We start from the raw sequence: 19268 nt of genomic DNA on the forward strand, positions 1-19268 counted from the left end.
ATAGAATACTTCTGAAATTGATATGTCCCAATTGTATGATATATTGCCCATGACTGACAATGTCTTTATGTTCAAAGATGAGTACACCGCAATTTGCTTATTTATGAATAAGTTTACCTATTGTTATGATTTTTGCTCCAAAGAATCTGTTTATTTTATTTAGCAAATCGAACATGCTTAGGTAAGTGTTTATAAACAAAAGTCCTGCATGGTAGAGCCAATAGTTCGCGATTCAAATTTTGTAATGAAATTGAAGAACCAATTACAAAACATTGCAAAGATGTTTTGATAATACCAAATACTGGTATGCGTTTCACGATGTGCTGGCGGTTTTTTATATATTTTTCTTGATTGGTTTCTATTCTAGGTCATGATTCTATTCATTGAAAATTTTAAATAGAATTTATAAAGCAAATCAATTTATATACACTTAACAGTGAACAATTATCATATCTGAGATACTGTCAAAAAACTGGTTCCGATTTCGAAGGAAAAAGTTTTGTACCCGGCTGCATGCACCTATTAGTCTAGCGTGTTTTGAATATTAAGTTTTCTTTTTTCCTATTTATGTTAGATATTTTAAGAATACCATGCAGGATTTTTAACCATCACTGACATAGTTATCCGCACCAAATGTCAACCACTGAGTAATGCATTAAGATGGACGTCCTAGATTGACACCTTTTTTACGATTAGTATATGCATTTTAAGTAGATGATTGAATATAACTGTTAAAAACATAGCTTGCTTTTATATGGGAGCAAAAGCTTTTTAAAAATAAATTTGTCTTGATATGAAGAAAATATCGAGCTTGTTTAATGTGCGCAAATGTGGTAGGTACAGGGCATATTAATGAATGTATGTTATAGATACAAATGAATGTGTGTTATAGATACAAACATTTGAAAGCTCTTCTAATGCATATGTTTTAACAGGGAAATAATATTAAGAAAATAAAAAAGATCTTTATAAGATTGCTTATCTTATCATATGACCATTTTTTTTTGTTTTACAAATTACGCGTAGGTCGCTCTTTTATATCCACTTTAGGTAGATTTTACTGAATATTCAGTTTATTGTTACCATAAAATATATTGACTACCGAAATAATGTTAGTGTGTTTCTTTTCCTTCTTGTTTTCTGATGTGACGAAGTTGTCTGACGTTTTGTTTCGTTTGATTTCTTTCTTTAGTGTTACCCAAAACCCTCATTCAATACAATAAAAAAAAATAAAACAGTTTTGAGCTACCATTTACTTCGCGTAATGTATTTGTAATGAATTAATCATGTAGCTTTATTATCATAGCTGGAATAAAAAAAAATTTCAATATAATTTACAGTTTACGGACCAAATATTTACACAAATTGATATTCAATTAGTAGTGATGAAGACAATTTCTTCATCATATTTGTATCACTTATGAAAATTAAATTCTAAAACAATTTTGTTCCCATTAAAATACTAGTACATGCAATGAACACATATATATCAAAGCACGCTGTTGTGCATATATATTTTTTTTTTCCAATTTTACAGTTTTTTGTTTTCATGTTTTTTTCTGAGAAAATCTTTTTTTTTAGTGTGTTTACAAAATGTTCTTCAAATTTGAAGATAATTAGATTTTTTATCGCAATTCTTGAAATTTTCTGAAAGAAGTGAAAAATGACATGTTAAACTTAATACTGGAAATTTACCAACGTTAAATCATGTAGAAATGTATTTATCAATTATTTTAAGTGTTTTTAATTGAAGTGTCATTGCGTCTTTATCGAAATAAGCATTCTTACGCGTTATGTGCCAAATATTCATGCAACAGAAAAAAACAACATTTGTGGATATACGATAAACGATAATATAACTGGAATCAGTCTAAAGTGAATATGTAGCTTCGTGAATTTGTTTCTTTTCTTATTTTACCCTTGTGCTGTGTTACGGGCTTAAGATTACAATATGTTTTCTTGTCCTTTTCAGCAGTGAATTTGATAAGCTGAAGTAGAAAACTGTCAGAAATCAAAATATTCGTAATTTTAACGAAAATGTATTGTTATTTTCGATGTTTCCGTTGTGTGTTAGAGGCATCTTGAAGTTTATATAATGCACTAGATACAACAGTTCGCACACTATAACCAGTGTTTTTTTCTCTCTCTCTTTGTTTTGTCTATTATATATAAAGTAGTCTTCTGTATTAAAGTATACAATTTAAAACTTTAGGTAAGATATAATTGACTTGTACATGACGTAACAACTTTTGAAGGTATATTAGGTGTTGACCAAGGTAATCCACTGTAACCAACCTACTTAATACAGTTATATATATTTCAGCATTAGTTATGGTTCTAGAGCATAAGTGATTCTTTGTAAATTCGTTATCCAATTCATGAACTCCTTTGTTCTAGTTAAAATCTCCAGGCTTTCAACAAATATATTTTATTTAGCAATATATTAAAGTAGGTATGTTCATGCATAAACAATGATTTTATGAAGAATTATGTTCTTTACAGCGACAGCGCAGGGAAGAATTTAAATACAATCAAATCGCTAAGAGTTTTGAGAGTGCTACGACCATTAAAAACCATTAACCGAGTTCCAAAACTCAAGGTTCGTATATTTTATTATTGTAGACGTCTGGAATATATGTTAATAATCTTTATTTTTCGAAAGTGGAACAATTTTTTATCGGCGCGTGATTCTTAATGAATATTTATTTTGCATAAAAGCGAATTCGTAGGCGTATTCCAAGATACAAATATTTACATTTTTAACCTGATTGTACATAACACTAATAATTTGAAACTTATGATCAAAGTTTCTTCTGAATACTGCTACAATATCACGTATTAGAATACATTCAAAAAGTATCTTATATAATTTATTCATATCATTTATGACTGATTAACATTTTTATAGAAGTAATTAAAAAAAAATGAAACACTTGGTTGTTGGGGTTTCTACCTAGAATATGTTGAAATTTGATAACTTATACATGAAGTGTTAAGCTGAAGCTAATTTGTTGCCTCTGTCTAAGTAATAACTCACCATTACCAATAATGCAATGTAATGTTTTCATCCTTAATCATTTGCATTTGACCAGCTAGCTTATAGAACGTCGGTTGTTCTACTCAGGTGCCCGTTCGTTCCCGAAATAATGCACGGAAGGGCTTCTTAGGTCTTTCTCCACCAGTAAAGCTAGAACGTCGCTGTAATCTTTCTTTCCTAATCGTTTAGATATAACCAGTGTAAAGTCTTTGTTTCATACCGTATGCATACATACTTTTGTTTCGTTACAGGCTGTCTTCGATTGTGTTGTGAACTCACTGAAGAACGTGTCTAACATACTTATCGTTTATATGTTGTTCCAATTCATCTTCGCCGTCATCGCTGTACAGTTGTTTAAAGGGAAATTTTTCTATTGTACCGACGAATCAAAAGAAACACGTGAGGAATGCAAGTCAGTATAATTATATTTCATTATTCCAGCTTCCCTCTACTCTTTTAGGCGGCCTTCAGCTTTTGTAAAGGTTAAATATGTTATAATATGTTATTTTTAGATCACTCGTTTCATATAATTGTCAAGGTGGAAAATGAAAATTGCCGTCGGTGAAAAAATGCATGAACAATATGGAAACCCCCTCAATACCTCTTATCTACCGGTCCGCTGTCTATGTTATATTTAAATTAGTCAAACGAACAATTCGTTTACCGATCTTCTTTTTTTTTTTTCTTTATTTTTTTTCCAGAAAGTTAACAGTTTATGTTTTAATTATACTTTTGTTATCGTTTTAATTGGATATTGATCTTACAGAGGACAGTACTTTTCCTATGAAGACGGTCCTGATTCACCTAAAGTTGAAGAACGATTGTGGGCCCGACAAGACTTCCATTATGATAATGTTATGTATGCCATGTTAACATTGTTTACCGTAACAACTGGAGAAGGATGGCCAGCGTATGTTTTTCGCATATATTAACTCCTTTTGAAGAATATAATGCTGAATAGCTGCTGTCTTATAATCGTAAATTATTGTAACATGATTACAGAATATGTGAAACTGCTTGAAATTGTCGCCAAAACCTGCTAAAATAGCAGAATAATAAATAGAGAATATGCATGTCTAATCAAATATACAGTAGAACTTTGAATGCTTTACTTGATTAACCGTTTTTTTGTGTGTTTAATATCGGCATAATATATGTTTTCCTTTTGATATTTTTGCGGTTTTGTGGATGTTTTATACGATATGACAAATACATGTTCTTCCATTTAACAGTTAGGCTCCGTCAACACACATTACACTTATACTACAATATCATTAACTGATTTCAGTGTATTGAAGAATTCCATGGACTCTACGTTTGTTGACCAAGGACCGCAGCCTAACTACCACATGGAAATGGCCGTGTTTTATGTCGTCTTCTTTATTGTATTTCCGTTTTTCTTCGTCAATATCTTCGTAGCTCTTATTATCATTACATTCCAAGAACAAGGAGAAAGCGATCTTGGTGATCAAGATTTAGATAAAAATCAAGTAAGCAATACCGTTTAACAGTCTGTCTATGCCATTACCAAGGTTATATTTAAATATAAATAAAGGCTTATATTTTGAACTGTTAAATTAAAAGTAGATTAAAATATATTATAAATAAAACATTTCATCTTCTTTTTTATGTATATAAACACTTGACTTACGTGTTATACCGATGGTGAAATATAGACGACTATATGCTTTGATATCAAGTGTGATTTAGATTCGGTGTTAAGCAAGGGAGTAAGATGGCACAGACCCTATTTTTGTTGGCAAATGTCACATATAAAATGCTTATATGAAAATACAAATATTCGTGTGCATTATTTTACATAAAAACATATTATTCAATACAGGTACTCAGATACGAGCGTACTTGTTTCTCTTATTAAAATAATGAAATAAATACAATGTGTTATGGTATGGCTTTTGCTGAAATGCTTTGCTGTGTTTTAATTTTTCAGAAACAATGCATTGACTTTACAATGAATGCTAAACCGCTGTGTCGATTTATGCCAAAGAATAAAGGGTCTTTCAAATATCGTGTTTGGAAATTGGTAGTTTCCACAAAGTTTGAATATTTAGTCATGACACTTATAGCCTTAAATACAGTGGTTCTTATGATGAAGGTACGTAATTTATCATCATATCACATGTATACAAGTTTAGTCCTATTGTTATTTTCTTACATATGTTTATCTTGATTGATAATTTTCACAGGTCAATAAGAAAACAATAATTTAACCAATAAAATGATTGTTTCCATTTAGTTATTGTTCTTGATAAAGGTTATAAATTGTTAGACAAGCAAAGATTTGCTTCTTAACACGACAACTTTAAATTTTTCAGCTTTATGGTCATAATACGTTCGTATATTGCCATAGTCTTGTAAAAAGAGCAATTTAATTTATTGAAATAAATCATTTCAAAATTTATTAATATAAAGAATATTTGGAATCTTTGCTTATGGACATATTTTATCTTACAATATTATAGGACTTTTGATATTAATGTTTTAATGATCATTTCTCAATCGAATTATGTTTTTTATTGTTTATTATATATATATATATATATATATAATATATATTATATATATATATATATATATATATATATATATATATATATATATATATATATATATATATAAAAAAATGAAAACAAGTGCCGGAAAAAAGTCACATATAAATAAAACAAAAAACACAGTCCATGAGTTAACTTATTTAATTATTTGCCAACCGGTTTCTCTTATGATCATCAGGGCAAATGTGACGTCGTCGCATAGTAACGACGACGTTTTTGTGTACACATGTGTACGCATAATCTAAAAATAGTAACGTCATTATATAGTATTAAGTTTTGGATTAAAACATCAATAAAATAGCGTTCTTTAGATAACCTAGCTGAAACGTTTTTACTGTGAAACTTCAGGATAAAATATTTCATACAAAAGAAAATATGGACTGTACTGTTGAAAATGTTTTATATGTTTTAGTTTGCAACGGCTGCAAAGAATTTTACATAGGCCAAACAGGTGACAAACTCAGAAACAGAAAAACTGTTCATGCTCAGCAGATAAGAGACCCATCAACCAGACAATTACCTTTAAGTGAGCATTTAGATAAATGCTCTAAAAAAGACCCGAAATTTTTGTATTTTCCCATTTTATAAATTTCACAGTAAAAACGTTTCAGCTAGGTTATCTAAAGAACGCTATTTTATTGATGTTTTTAATCCAAAACTTAATACTATATAATGACGTTACTATTTTTAGATTATGCGTACTCGTGTGTACACAAAACGCCGTCGTTACTATGCGACGACGTCACATTTGCCCCTATGATCATAAGAGAAACCGGTTGGGAAATAATTGAATAAGTTAACTCAAGGACTGTGTTTTTTGCAAACGAATTGCGTAAAAAATATTACATGGTAAAAAGTTTTAGTAATAATTCCAAAACGAATCTTGACTTTTTTGTACAACGTAATATATTTCGTTGTAACTTATATATCTGATAAACAGATATATAATAAAACTAAGTCTGCCAATTTCCATCTATGTAGTTGAATTTTGTTTTCACTATTCCCAAGGGGTCATTTCGCTATGAGCTTTCCTTTTTCAAAGCGGGTTCAAATAGTAGTTCTTAACGGACTTTTTATTGCAATTTTGTTAAGCTTGTTTTCATAGAACTTTTTTATCAAAATAATTTTGAATAGAAAGTCTTTATGGTCTACTATAATCAAACTAAATACGGGTTGTTAGTCTTTCTGTTTTCAATTCAAAGTTATTGCATTCATTTTCAGGTAAAGGAACTTATGTCCAGTTTTTTCCGCTTTTTCCTTTATTCTGCTGCCTTAGAAAGCGAAATCTTTTTGTAAATGATATATTTCATATCCAGCAACACACGAAATTACATCGGGTTTATGAATTTACTTTGCAAGCAATTAAATGACGTACAAGTGCATTGACACATAAAGCACGCTTTTGGTTTTCCTACTGTTCAAATATAATTAATTACTTTAACCATCATTTAATTCCGTTCATTTCTATAGCATCGGCAGGCGATAAAGTAGCATCATCCAGGCTGTCAAACTTCAAAAATGTTATAAACAGTTATCAAGTAAAGTAGTTTAAACTGAAGCATTTTGGTACTTACAATCAGCAAACGTGTTACATACATTGTTAAAAAATTGAAAAAAAAAAAATCTAAATTCGTACTACTCGTTATTATATATGAAATGTTTTGCATATAGCATGTGTGAATAAGTTAATACGTATTTCTAAATAAGTTAATACGTATTTCTATATAAGTTAATACGTATTTCTAAATTTCTTTACCATATAATTTTTTTTTTCTGACAGCCTGACTTTTTTGAAGAACATTTTGCGCTGTTCTGGAAAAAGGCTGTTCTGGAAAAGGACAGCGTATAAAAATGCAATGTGTACAGCTCAAAACTGTGTTTAAATAATTTACATCATCTTGTTGAAATGATTAATTGATTCTCAGAACTCGTTTTTTTACACAATTAAATTTTTGTTACCAAAATTTACAGGTTCATAATGCAAAAACAAGTTTAGACGAAGTAAGGCTCAAAGTTTGTTTCCCACATTTAACACATTGTTTACGTTCAGATGTCGTAGGGTGACTGTGTCAACATTATGCTTTAAGTTGCTTCTTTCGTAACAAATGACAAATGTATACGTAAATGTATCCTCTAATTAAGTTTTTTTTTGAAATCGTATTAAATACAAAGTTTCACAAAAATATTAAAAGTACAGTCAACTTTGCCGAGAACGTTGAATACCTAATGGACCAGTATAAATTCACGATATGAGCAGAAATCGTGTTTATTTATCCATAGATTTTTGCCACAGACTTGAATTTTGTTTTGATATGAATAGCTGGATATAGAATATAATAATAGAAGGCTTTGCCTCATACATTGCTTCCCAAGAATATGTAATCAGCATATAGATATTTTGTCATCAGTCAGTGATGGTTTTTCGCATCACCCGTTGACATTTAAAGCAAAAACATATTGATAATATTTAAGTGTCCGCCTATTCCTGACGAATCTTTGGTTTGGTTTATATTTATGTAGCAATTATGTAGAACAACAAGAAAATATGGGACTTTGTTAATGGCTATGTATCACTATACCATTCACAATAAAGATGCCATTTATATGTAAGCTATATTACGTCCAGATGGATATTAATTGTACACTTGGTAGCATACTTATTTCAGAAAATAATCTTAAAAGATGTTGGTATTTTTTTCATGTCAAATAAATAGCCATTGAGAAAGTCCTTTAAAAAGCAAATCAAGCCATTGTTTAATGATTTAAATGCAGTTTTAGTTTTCATCTGCTTCTTTGCTTTCACCATGTACGTCACGTGATATATGAAAATGTGTTTTCACGATAGATAGTGTGATGACAAGGGGAGTACCATGTTCATTGCAATGATATATATTATATATATGATATACAACAGGGTTGTGAAAAGCAATTGATATATAATGTGTTATTTATTCTCTTCATTTAAAAGTAGAGACATGATTGCTGTTTATCTTTTCCAAGAACTGAAACAAATCGGAAGTTTTTCATATTTATGTCAGCACAGTGAATATATGTGTATGAATTTATATGTTTATTTGAATTCGTTAAAAGCAACAATTTTACGTAGAAACATCGAGATGATTTTTCAGTTCTATATTATAGTATATATATAGTATTTAAGTTCTATAAATTTGACTTACAAAAAAAATCCTCGCATCCTATCGTCACATTATACACTGAATCAACATGTTGGTTTAATGATATGAAAAACTTTCTGTAACATATATATCTGAACTTAAAACATAGGTTGATATAAAAGTATGTAATTGCTTATTTAAACGCTGTTGAAGCAGCACTTTACACATAAGGCAATTGCATACTTTTAGCAATAAAGAATAATCACCATTTCTATGGTAATTTACCATCTTTTTGTATTTATAGCTTTATAAAGAACCTCCATTGTATAGTGCCATCCTTAAGTACATTAACATGGCGTGCACGATTGCATTTACCATAGAGTGCGTGTTAAAATTGTTGGGGTTTGGAAGGGTAAGAGAGTTGCAACTGAAATAGCTAACCCACACTGTCACAGTTTATTTTCACAATTGTGGATGTTTTTCTATATATATTAACCGGACACGAGGTTTCTTTTGCACGTGTTTTGAGCTGGCCTTCTATATCGGTATGCATTTAGTATATTCGGAAATAAAGATTGATTACGATCATCCGTTTTGGAAAAGTAGGGATAAAAACGAAAGTTGTTATGGCATTCAGTATCATAACTTTATACTTTTTTGTACATATACAAAGCTAAGTTTTTTATTACATGCACTATTTGTGTCAGAAATGTAGTTTTTTAATGTCATACCTTTCCATGAAGGCCATGTCATCCATCTGGAAGACATTCAGTCTGACTTTTAAGAGCACATTGTCATTTTCGAACCTTTAAGGTTTTTAATTATGTCTTTGGTTCTCAGAAAATTTTGTCGTCATACACAAAAATGAAAGATATTGTGAATTGAAATAAAAGAGTTTATTCTTTTTTCCTTTTACACTTTTTCACATTTTCAATTTTAGAAAATCATGGCCATACCAATAAAATTATATGATACTTACATAAGGAGCATGAAGTGATGTTTTGAGGAATTCTCTTCTTTATCATATTTTAAAATAAACCATTTTTACTTTCATTACATGTCAATTGTTAGAATATATTCAATGAATGTTTGAAATTACGTCAGAAAATGAATATCAGAAAACTTAACTTTATTTTTCGTCTGTTCTAATGTTGGCATTCGTAAATATTGTTTTTTAACGTTTAATGTTTCCATAATTTTGGATGACTACAAGCAAAATTTCAGAGAATCAAATAAATGACATTTTTCATGATTGATTATATAAACTTGCAAATTTGTCTCTTAACGTCACACAAAATGTCTTCCAGATTCTAAAATACTTGTACGTATTCGTGTATAAATGGGAATGGAGAAATGATTGGGCTTGCATATATATGTGTATATATACATTTGCCTTTGAGAGTGGTGTTCTGTTGAGAATATTAGCTAGCGAATTAATTTAAGTATGGGAAAAGGTGAACGATATAATCTGTATGCAAATTAAATCAAACGGTCATTTTTTTATCATTGTTGTTTTCTTAGCTTGAATATTTTTATTTCTTTAAATGCTTTCTAATTTGCTAAACCAAGTATTTTTTCTTGACACCGAAATAAATATATATATACAGATTTTATCATACACCTAGAGCAGTTTAACAATTCCATAAATGTCGCCGCAATGCTACTCATGAACTGTTGAGATGTAAATTGTTGCGGTACATTTATGGTACATATATTAGGTGTAGGTAAATTAGCATCTTTTTAATTGGACATTTGTACTAATTTCTGAGGTTCTGCGTTGTTGATCACCTTCCATTAACAAATGAATGGTGGAGTGCCTTGCTCTAAGAATTTGTATCATCCAATGCTTTCCGTTTTGAGCAATATCATTTTGATACACAAATTTAATACTTTTTTACTTGTGTAAATAATGGATAATCTATTCTATATATCAATGATTATAGATTATATATTTACATATGTGTATCAGATATATACATAATCTTTCAAAAAAGTCAATTTTCGATGGCATTGATGATGCAGATTACTAAGAGATGTTATTGTTGTTTTTTAAAACCACTGCTTAATGACTTAAGCATAATTTCAAGTTGTACTTACTTTGTTTTTTACAATTTTTGTATCAGTTTAATAATCAGCAAGACTTTGAGAATAAGTTTCGGGAGCGGTCGACAGAGAACGGACATACTTCAATCACTGACCAAGGGTCATTCTATGAGAAGGTTCTCATATCTATAAATATAATCTTCACGGTGCTATTTACGATTGAATGTATTCTAAAACTATTGGCGTTTGGGATTAAGGTTTGAATTCTATATGTGTAGTATAAATATTGTATGTGTAAACCCCCTCTACGACTACGAAAATAACGTGCAATCAATTCCTTATTATAGTTTTATTGTCAGAAAACAAATACTTTGATGGTAGATCAGTTTGTGGCATGTCAGTCAAATCGTCATTTTTTCTTTCAAATGGGTGTGCTTGGCTTTTATGTCTTAACTTGCAGTCAAACATCAACAAATGTTGATCTTTTCGTTGCTTCTTTGGACCACTTTAATACTGCAATTATACATGACTGGTTCCAGGATAGTAACACTCACACATTTTAATAAAAGAAAAAAGGAATGCACAGTCAATTTTATGTTATACATGCTTTCACGTTCGTTGAATATCATTCATACCGGGTTCTCTAGACTAACAAAGTTAGAGTGTTTGCATATAAACGTTCTATTTCATGCTTCATCAAAAAAGCAAGGTTTGTCAAAGCCACGACCATCATATGTTTAATACTCAGTGGAAATTGTTGTGTATCAATCGTCGTTGAATTATTTATCTCATAGCCACCCAATATCTAACGGATTAACAGAGAATTTATATACTCTTTTTTTACCGAATGTTTTATCAGAATAATGATAATCTTTCAACAATATCGCATGTGATCATATCTTTCGCATAACTAAATGAGCGAGTTGATTCATTTATCATAGAAAAACGGTATATATGAGTGTTACGTAAGACGTTAAGTAAAACTTCGATCGCCATTTAAATCGGTATTTTTGTTTGGGAAGGATGTTCTGTAAAGATATGAATAAAAACAGTTGTGCGAAGTCATAGGAGGCTGTTGCTTTCGATCATAGGCAAAGGTTGTCGCTTGTTGCACCTTGTTATACTGTACTGTAATATTTTACAAATTTATGATAACATTTGTATCAGGCAATATTTACAAAATTATAAATTTATGAGTTGGCCATTTCAATACATGAACACGAATTCATGCGTGACCAGGACGTTTGCGCTTTATAACAAATACAGTAGTTACGCTATTTGTAACATATTTGATAGTTACGCTATTTATAGTATGTTTCTTTCCGAGTCAAAATTTCAAAACGTTTTGGTCGATTAATATAATTCTATAATGTTCTAAACCGTCGTATGCTTTCCGAGCTATCCTCATTTCACTTGTTATTGACATGCATTTCTTGTATTTTTTATTTAAGTATTTATTCATTTATTTTAAATGCTATGTAGCATGTAAAGTACCGCTCATTTATATTTTTTTAATTTATAATTTGTTTACTTGTTGAAAAAAGGTATATTGCATTTGAACGTACCAAAGAACGGGATTCTCATTCAAAACGGTGTTCAAGTAAAGTTGATAAAGCAAAGAGCAGATTGCAAAAACAAAAATGACAAAAACGTCAGTAATAACGTGATAATTGCAATGATAAAATCAAATTTAGTAAGATGTTCATAATATTTATAATAATGTAATTTTATGCACTGGTGACAGTGATATTTCCATAAATCATAAATTTTTAACCCTAAACTCATGTTTCGAATATTCTTTGAACACTTGCATATATTCGCATTTACACTTCCGTTTGAACACTACAAATTCAATGAATAAAATGTATTGATAAAAACATACATTATATATCAGGCAATTATTAAAAGTTATATCGAATATTTTAATGCATTTCCTTTTTAGTTTAATATACAATATATATCAAATAGTGTTTTCTACACTAAAGTTTCGATTTAAAAATTAATCATTCACCCAATAAAGTTTTTGTTGTAAATCAAAATATGAAAATACATTATGAACATGTTTATGATTATAGTTATATTTCAAATAATGGTATGGGATTGAATGGGTATGCTATATTTTTAAAGATATATGCATTCCATTCTGATAGCAAAGAATGTTCAATGTTACATAGATAAAAGTTAAATACATATATTTTAAAATCGCTTATTTAACAAATTGATAGGTCTTAAAATTTCAGCAAAGAAAATATCATTTTAAAATGCAATGTAGCCTTTTGTTTTATACACTCTCACAAGTCTTGTAGTATATCAACAGTGGTAGATTTAGATTTCCCTGCAGATTGCTATTGTATTGTTTAAATGATCGTATGTATAAATGTCTTGAATTTACATTAATGATAACTTATAGATAACTTTAAGATAACTTTAAAATAACTTTAAGATATAAAAAATAACAATTTTGTAGACAAGGATTAATATTTATGTTGTTTTTTGAACACGTATTCTAAGTTTCTGAACAGATAATCTAAGATAAAAAAAATTGTCAAAGAAACTCTTAATTTTGTTTAAAGAATTTACATTAAAAAAAAAACAATGAAAAATAAATTTAGAGGTAATTAACTTTTGCTATGGTATTCTACTCATTTTATGTTTAAACATTGTATTAAATGATAATGGTGTAATAACATTTTCATAAAAACATTTAATAACATCTTATATTGACATTGACATTATATATTTGATAAACAAAAAAAGGTTATTACTTTTCATTTTAGAATTATTTCCGTGATGCCTGGAATATATTTGACTTTGTCACCGTGTTAGGGAGCATCTTGGACGTGATGATAAATGAGTTTGGGGTAAGTTAGTCTACACAGTCATACAACTAACATGCTTATTAAATGTTGTTTCTATGTCTTAACATGACTATAGCAATACGTCCTCAGTATCTGAATGTACTTCCAAGCTTTTGCTTTATAGTGCTACCCATTTGAATGTTGTCGAATAGAAGATAGAAATCTAAATCAAAACTTTTATAATAAAACCAACGAAAAAAATAATATTAGTTAAGAACAAGTTAAACCAATAAATCAAATGAAACGTTAAACCCACGCCTAAAAGGGTATTTATAACAATACTATTATTTTTTCTCAATTGCTAATATGTAGTATATCTGAACATTTAAAGCTACTATTAACAGCTTTAAACCTTATAGATAATGTTTTAATAAAGAACGTTTATTTTATATGAAACAATGTTACGGTGGTTAATTTTAAAAATGTTTAATACGTGCTCATGCATATATCATTGCATATTATATTCATACAAGAAGTGTAATAAAACCAATCTTTCTGTCTAATATGCGTATAAAACATCAATTGCATCAGCAATTAGTTATTCTCTAAAAATCACCAAAGTGTTGATGACGTCGTGAAGCTAAGTTACGTGTCGTCGTATGAAAGTCATTAAAGTATTTTACCAATTCCGGAAAAAAACATATTTGCCTTATATTGTATCCCTAAAATTAAATGGCTCGTAACAAGTAAACTAAGAGACCGATAAACATGTGATTCTGAATCATATACATGAATATGACTAAGATTTTTTTATTCGTTATGTCTAATACTATATAAAGCACTGGTTATTTTGCAGTGCTTGGACACACTAGATTATGCATTTGCAACTGTCATAATGTGGGCTTACTCTAAACCATTTTGTCATAAAGTAACATACTAACTACAGCACTCTAACTTCCTTGCACTTGTTCATTGCAATTTCCTTATGACAAATATTCTGCGCAAAATCACATGTTTCAGCCATTGCTACACTTTGTACATAATCATCTTAACAAATATAGTTAACATTTAACTTATGTAACAAGTATTTTAGTTTTTCAACATACAACATGCTTTAAAATATTCCTAACCAAAGAGCACTTTCGGTATGCATTTCAAATTATTAGGATTTTGTGACATAATATGTACCGAAACATATTTGCCAGAAGGTAAAATTTATTCAAATTTTGTTTTTATATGTTACATTTATAGGGTACTCCATACATAAATAGTTAATTTTGTTGGATAGCCTTTACAGTTACTAAAGCAGGCTCCCCTTTACAGCCATTGAATTCCGCTGTTTTCTTTTTGCAAATTTCAATCAATGTTTGCTGAAACTATATATGAATATTGTTTCAAGGACCGGGTTGCAGAAATGGTAACAGGGGAAGAACAGGTTTGTTATGCATACGGAATTTAATGCAAATATAGGCAGCATGGTTTTTTACAGCATTCCGCACAGTACCACCATAGTGAAGTCCCTATGCAGTCGAAATCACTGAGCTTGTATTACTACGTTAAATTTGCTTAAAAGTTGGGCTTATTTGAGTCTAAACGCTTACAATAATCCAAAACTTGATTACTAATGCATCATTAGATTTTTAAAAGCGGATTCGTCAATGTGACATTTTTATTTAAATTGTGTTTAGTTGCTTAGTTTACTTCGCAAAGTTAGCTTTTGCCTGCACCACTGTGATAAATGGGAAAAAAATAGTAATTCATCAGTAAGAACAGTAATCTAAGGAAGATTTTATGAATTGATTGAGTCCAACTTTTATGCACTTGATTTTGTTTCGTTACTGACATGAACAGTGCATATTCCAATGCAGTCACGTGGTTTGTCAATTTTGTAGTGTGAAAAAACTTCTTGAGCACTGTTTTCACAATTATGGAACAATCAGTCCCAAATTGAGCTGACACTGATATTTTGAAGTCCTGTATATTAATAAGTTAATCGTTCTAACGATAATATATATTTTAATAGCTGACAAAACAATGCGAACTTTTTTAAAATGATACTTGGTATTTGGAATACAATGTGACGTGTTTTGAAGACATATTCTCATATTTTATTAATAACTTACAAGTTATAATAGAAACGAAAGAAATTTTCTATCAATATATGTATATATTTCACAAAGTAAATCAACCTCCAACGAAGCAGAAAATAAACTATTTTGAAGAATACCAAAATAATAAGTCATTTAAAATGCATCATAGTTCTGTTGATTATTACCATTTTTGTAAACTTGTAAAAGGAACGTTGGGAAACATTTGGCACTTGTCACGTGGAACCGTATGCTCTGGTTTGCCAATCATGTTTATCAAGCTCAGTTGGTTAGCATTGTAACTGAATAAAAAGCTTATTTTTAGTTTTTCAGATTTTACCTGATTAAATAACCTGAGTTATGTTGAAACAATATTTATACCATCATCCAATTGTTTGTTTAAATTGTATGTATGACGTAACCAGTTTATTTTCAAGCTTTATAACATACTTGGTTTATGTTAATATTCTTGGACATATCTATTACGATACCACCCTGTTTCTTTCAGTTGAAACTACCATCTTATAGTTAAATTGTTTTTTATGTTATATATTTCCTTTAGCAGAATATTCGAGCTGAATCGATCATATGTTAATGGACTATTAATGGCTCTAAGTTATATTTCCAGCTTTTTTGTATAGTCCTGTTTTGTTACCTTTGCATCATAAACATTTGAATGGTAAAACATAATGCCATTTGAAGTCCATTAGCAGAAGTAGAAGTCTGTGCAAACGAATCACCAACGTGACGTAGATATTTAGATTTTCCTAGTTAATACAATAGATTATACTGCCTGTTGTTAAGTTGTTATTTTGAATTGTGAATAGCTAACCAATATGTATCAAGATATTCCATCCATCTCACGCTCATCTGATTCGGCCATCTTTGCCTTTGTTTGTGTCTTGTAAAGTACGAGTAAGAAATGTCCGTGATAGAAAAGGGAGCCAAATAATATCTTGCCAAATTTGACCTTTTTGTCTGTCTGCTTATTTTATTATGGTGTTCATCGGATTTGTGGAAGGGTGGCTGGTCAAATCCTCGGATGAGGCGAAGTTTCTCCGTCAGTATTGAACTTTAGACATTGGGTCAAGTAGTCATGATCATGTGACTGATGGTCACTGCTGATTCATAAATCATGTTGGATTAGTAATCAGTCACTTGCGTGAAATTGGTAATTTGTGGTTAGTTATCAACAAGTATGTAAGGTGGATCGGTCGCACAGATATGACCAAATAAATACATTTATGTCAGATTAAAGAATAGACAGACAAAAAAGTAAGAAACAAAAAGAAGGCAAAGAAAGGTAGATAGCCTAAACTGTTTGAGCTTAGAATGGTCGGAATCTCTTAATCCGTAGATAGAATCTTAATTCTTTATATTGTTTCACATTAAATGTTGTTATCTCACTTTAAATGTTAAAATACAGGTAAAATAATGTGTAATGTTTAACATTTATTCTTTTTCATAACTGTTTACATATCGGAAAAGAAAAATGTAAATCATTGTGTCCATGTTTGTTTAATAAATAAGAAATAAAGTGCTCTTTTTGATTCCATTTTATGTATTGTTACACATTTTATATACATAAAAATCATACGCATGGAAGTCATAATTTATTGAAATTAAAAAAAAAAAACAGTCGGCCATGATGGTCATTTTTAATTTTTGCAACATTAGGAATACCCTTGTTAAATTCTTTAATCGTGTTAATTGCCTCTTCAAAGTGGTTTCTGATAGGAAGATGCTATACAGATCAATTGTAGAACTAACAGGACAGTTATTTTATACCGATTTATTGATGTACATTATGTTTTCAGGGAGATTATGTTGGGTTGAATGTCGGCATCTTCAGGTTGTTCCGTGCAGCTAGACTGGTTAAGCTCCTACGTCAAGGATACACAATAAGATTACTTCTTTGGACATTTTTACAATCATTTAAGGTAAGATATATAAGATATATTGAATCAATTTTATGCCATTTGTTGCAACCAAGTCGAGTTGAACTAGAAATATATATTTCAAAAGATTAACTATTAGAAAAATGTTTCTAATACAATCAAAATACGGCCTAGGCTGTGAAAAGACTGTCCCACTCTTTTTACCAAATCATTGTGAACGATAGAAATTTCCACTTGCCACGTGGGTTATTGATTTTTTTTAATTTTAATTATATAACTTAACATAACAATAGTAAAATGTCAAACTATTTTGAGTTCACCTATCAACTGACCATTTACACTTGAAATTGGCATAATGTCACATTTCCATTACATTTGGGAACATGTGATAACATAAAAAAAAATTATCCAAAAATGTTATTCACAAGAAGTTTCCTTTGTGGTTGGGGGTTGTAATGGTTGAGGCATCAGAATTGCAGCCACTGTTTATCCCTGCCTGATCGTAAAAGGCGACTAAATGGGTTTGAATAACTGGAGTCTATGCATCTCTTAGCTCCAGCAAGTGAAGTTGTTCTGACCCCTGGTGATCGATATTGTATTTTTATATTAGTTGCCAGCCACGAACAGGCCAAATGCAAACAAAATGTAAAACCGACTCTCGTTTTCAACTATTTGCTTTTAGTTTAAAAATATTTTATTCAAAACATTTTCCACAAACAAAATTTACATACAATATTGAATATCACTATACAATGCTGACAAAGGATCAGATCCGAAGCATAAAATGCTTATCAAGGCTTTTTCCTTAGGAATAATTACTATAAGTTAAACGGGGTTTTGATAATGTTTGAGTTATTGAATAAGCAGAAAAAATATTAGAATTATTGAATAAGCAAAAAAGATAGTTATTGCTACTAGTAGATTGAAGAAAGATGAAATTGAAAAAAGATCCATCATTAAGTCATAAAAACAAACAACCAACAACAGGTGGCACATGAAATTTTCTATCGTTCACAGTGTATCGATATCGTTGTTTCCTTGAGCAAGAAACTTTACATTTATTGCTTAATACTGGTTGGTTCCAGGAACGGATTGAATCAATAAGCTTATATCTTCCAACACAACCCAACTAAAATAAAGTTGTATAAAGTAATGTATCTGTAACATAACGACCTATTTGCTTTTATTTTAATTGCTCCAAAAAGAACCTATTTGTCCTGGTGTTTCCTCATGATATTTTATTCTATTTACAGGCCCTGCCTTACGTATGTCTGCTCATTCTAATGCTGTTCTTCATCTTCGCTATCATCGGCATGCAAATATTCGGCAATATTAAACTTGACTCTGAGACTGACATCAACAGGCATAACAACTTCAGGAGTTTCTTTCAAGCTCTCATGTTATTATTCAGGTAATATTATGCGAACATTTCTTTTAATCCTTTTCTAACATTTGGGACAAATAAATACATTTTGCTTCTTTAAATGCTACAGTGTCACACATTACCAATAAAGACCTTTTGATAGACTTGATGCAACAGTATCACGTCTTCGTATTAGTTCGATCATGTTTGAAAATAAACTCATCACAAATAAAGACCTTTTGCTACTTTTAATGCAACATTGTCACCTCTTTGAATGTTTGCGATCATGGCTTGAAAAAAAAACTGTATGTCCATTTACTTTTAAATTGATTCTAAATATGTATGGATTCGAG

General features: G+C 29.9%; 1 protein-coding gene across 23 annotated transcripts in view; it reads left to right on the forward strand.

Annotated features, from left to right (window-relative positions):
• Positions 1 to 19268, forward strand: part of LOC132746718 (voltage-dependent calcium channel type A subunit alpha-1-like) — a 289277-nt gene that overhangs the window by 248551 nt on the left and 21458 nt on the right. For 15 of the 23 annotated variants that reach the window (XR_009628030.1, XM_060735947.1, XM_060735948.1 and 12 more), the window contains 11 exons: positions 164 to 181; positions 2503 to 2599; positions 3289 to 3449; positions 3804 to 3947; positions 4326 to 4527; positions 4989 to 5153; positions 10850 to 11026; positions 13547 to 13630; positions 14967 to 15002; positions 17472 to 17594; positions 18806 to 18963. Coding sequence is in view for 22 of the 23 variants with exons in the window: in XM_060735947.1 (XP_060591930.1) it covers positions 164 to 181; positions 2503 to 2599; positions 3289 to 3449; positions 3804 to 3947; positions 4326 to 4527; positions 4989 to 5153; positions 10850 to 11026; positions 13547 to 13630; positions 14967 to 15002; positions 17472 to 17594; positions 18806 to 18963 (1365 nt within the window). In the remaining variant the exon portion in view is untranslated. Of the gene's footprint in view, positions 1 to 163; positions 182 to 2502; positions 2600 to 3288; positions 3450 to 3803; positions 3948 to 4325; positions 4528 to 4988; positions 5154 to 9030; positions 9139 to 10849; positions 11027 to 13546; positions 13631 to 14966; positions 15003 to 17471; positions 17595 to 18805; positions 18964 to 19268 lie in introns of all 23 variants that reach the window. The other 8 variants (XM_060735936.1, XM_060735953.1, XM_060735942.1 and 5 more) reach the window with 7 other exon arrangements.

Source organism: Ruditapes philippinarum, unplaced genomic scaffold, assembly GCF_026571515.1.
Source record: "Ruditapes philippinarum isolate M1 unplaced genomic scaffold, ASM2657151v2 ctg110_1_1_1_1, whole genome shotgun sequence".
Taxonomy (NCBI): domain Eukaryota; kingdom Metazoa; phylum Mollusca; class Bivalvia; order Venerida; family Veneridae; genus Ruditapes; species Ruditapes philippinarum.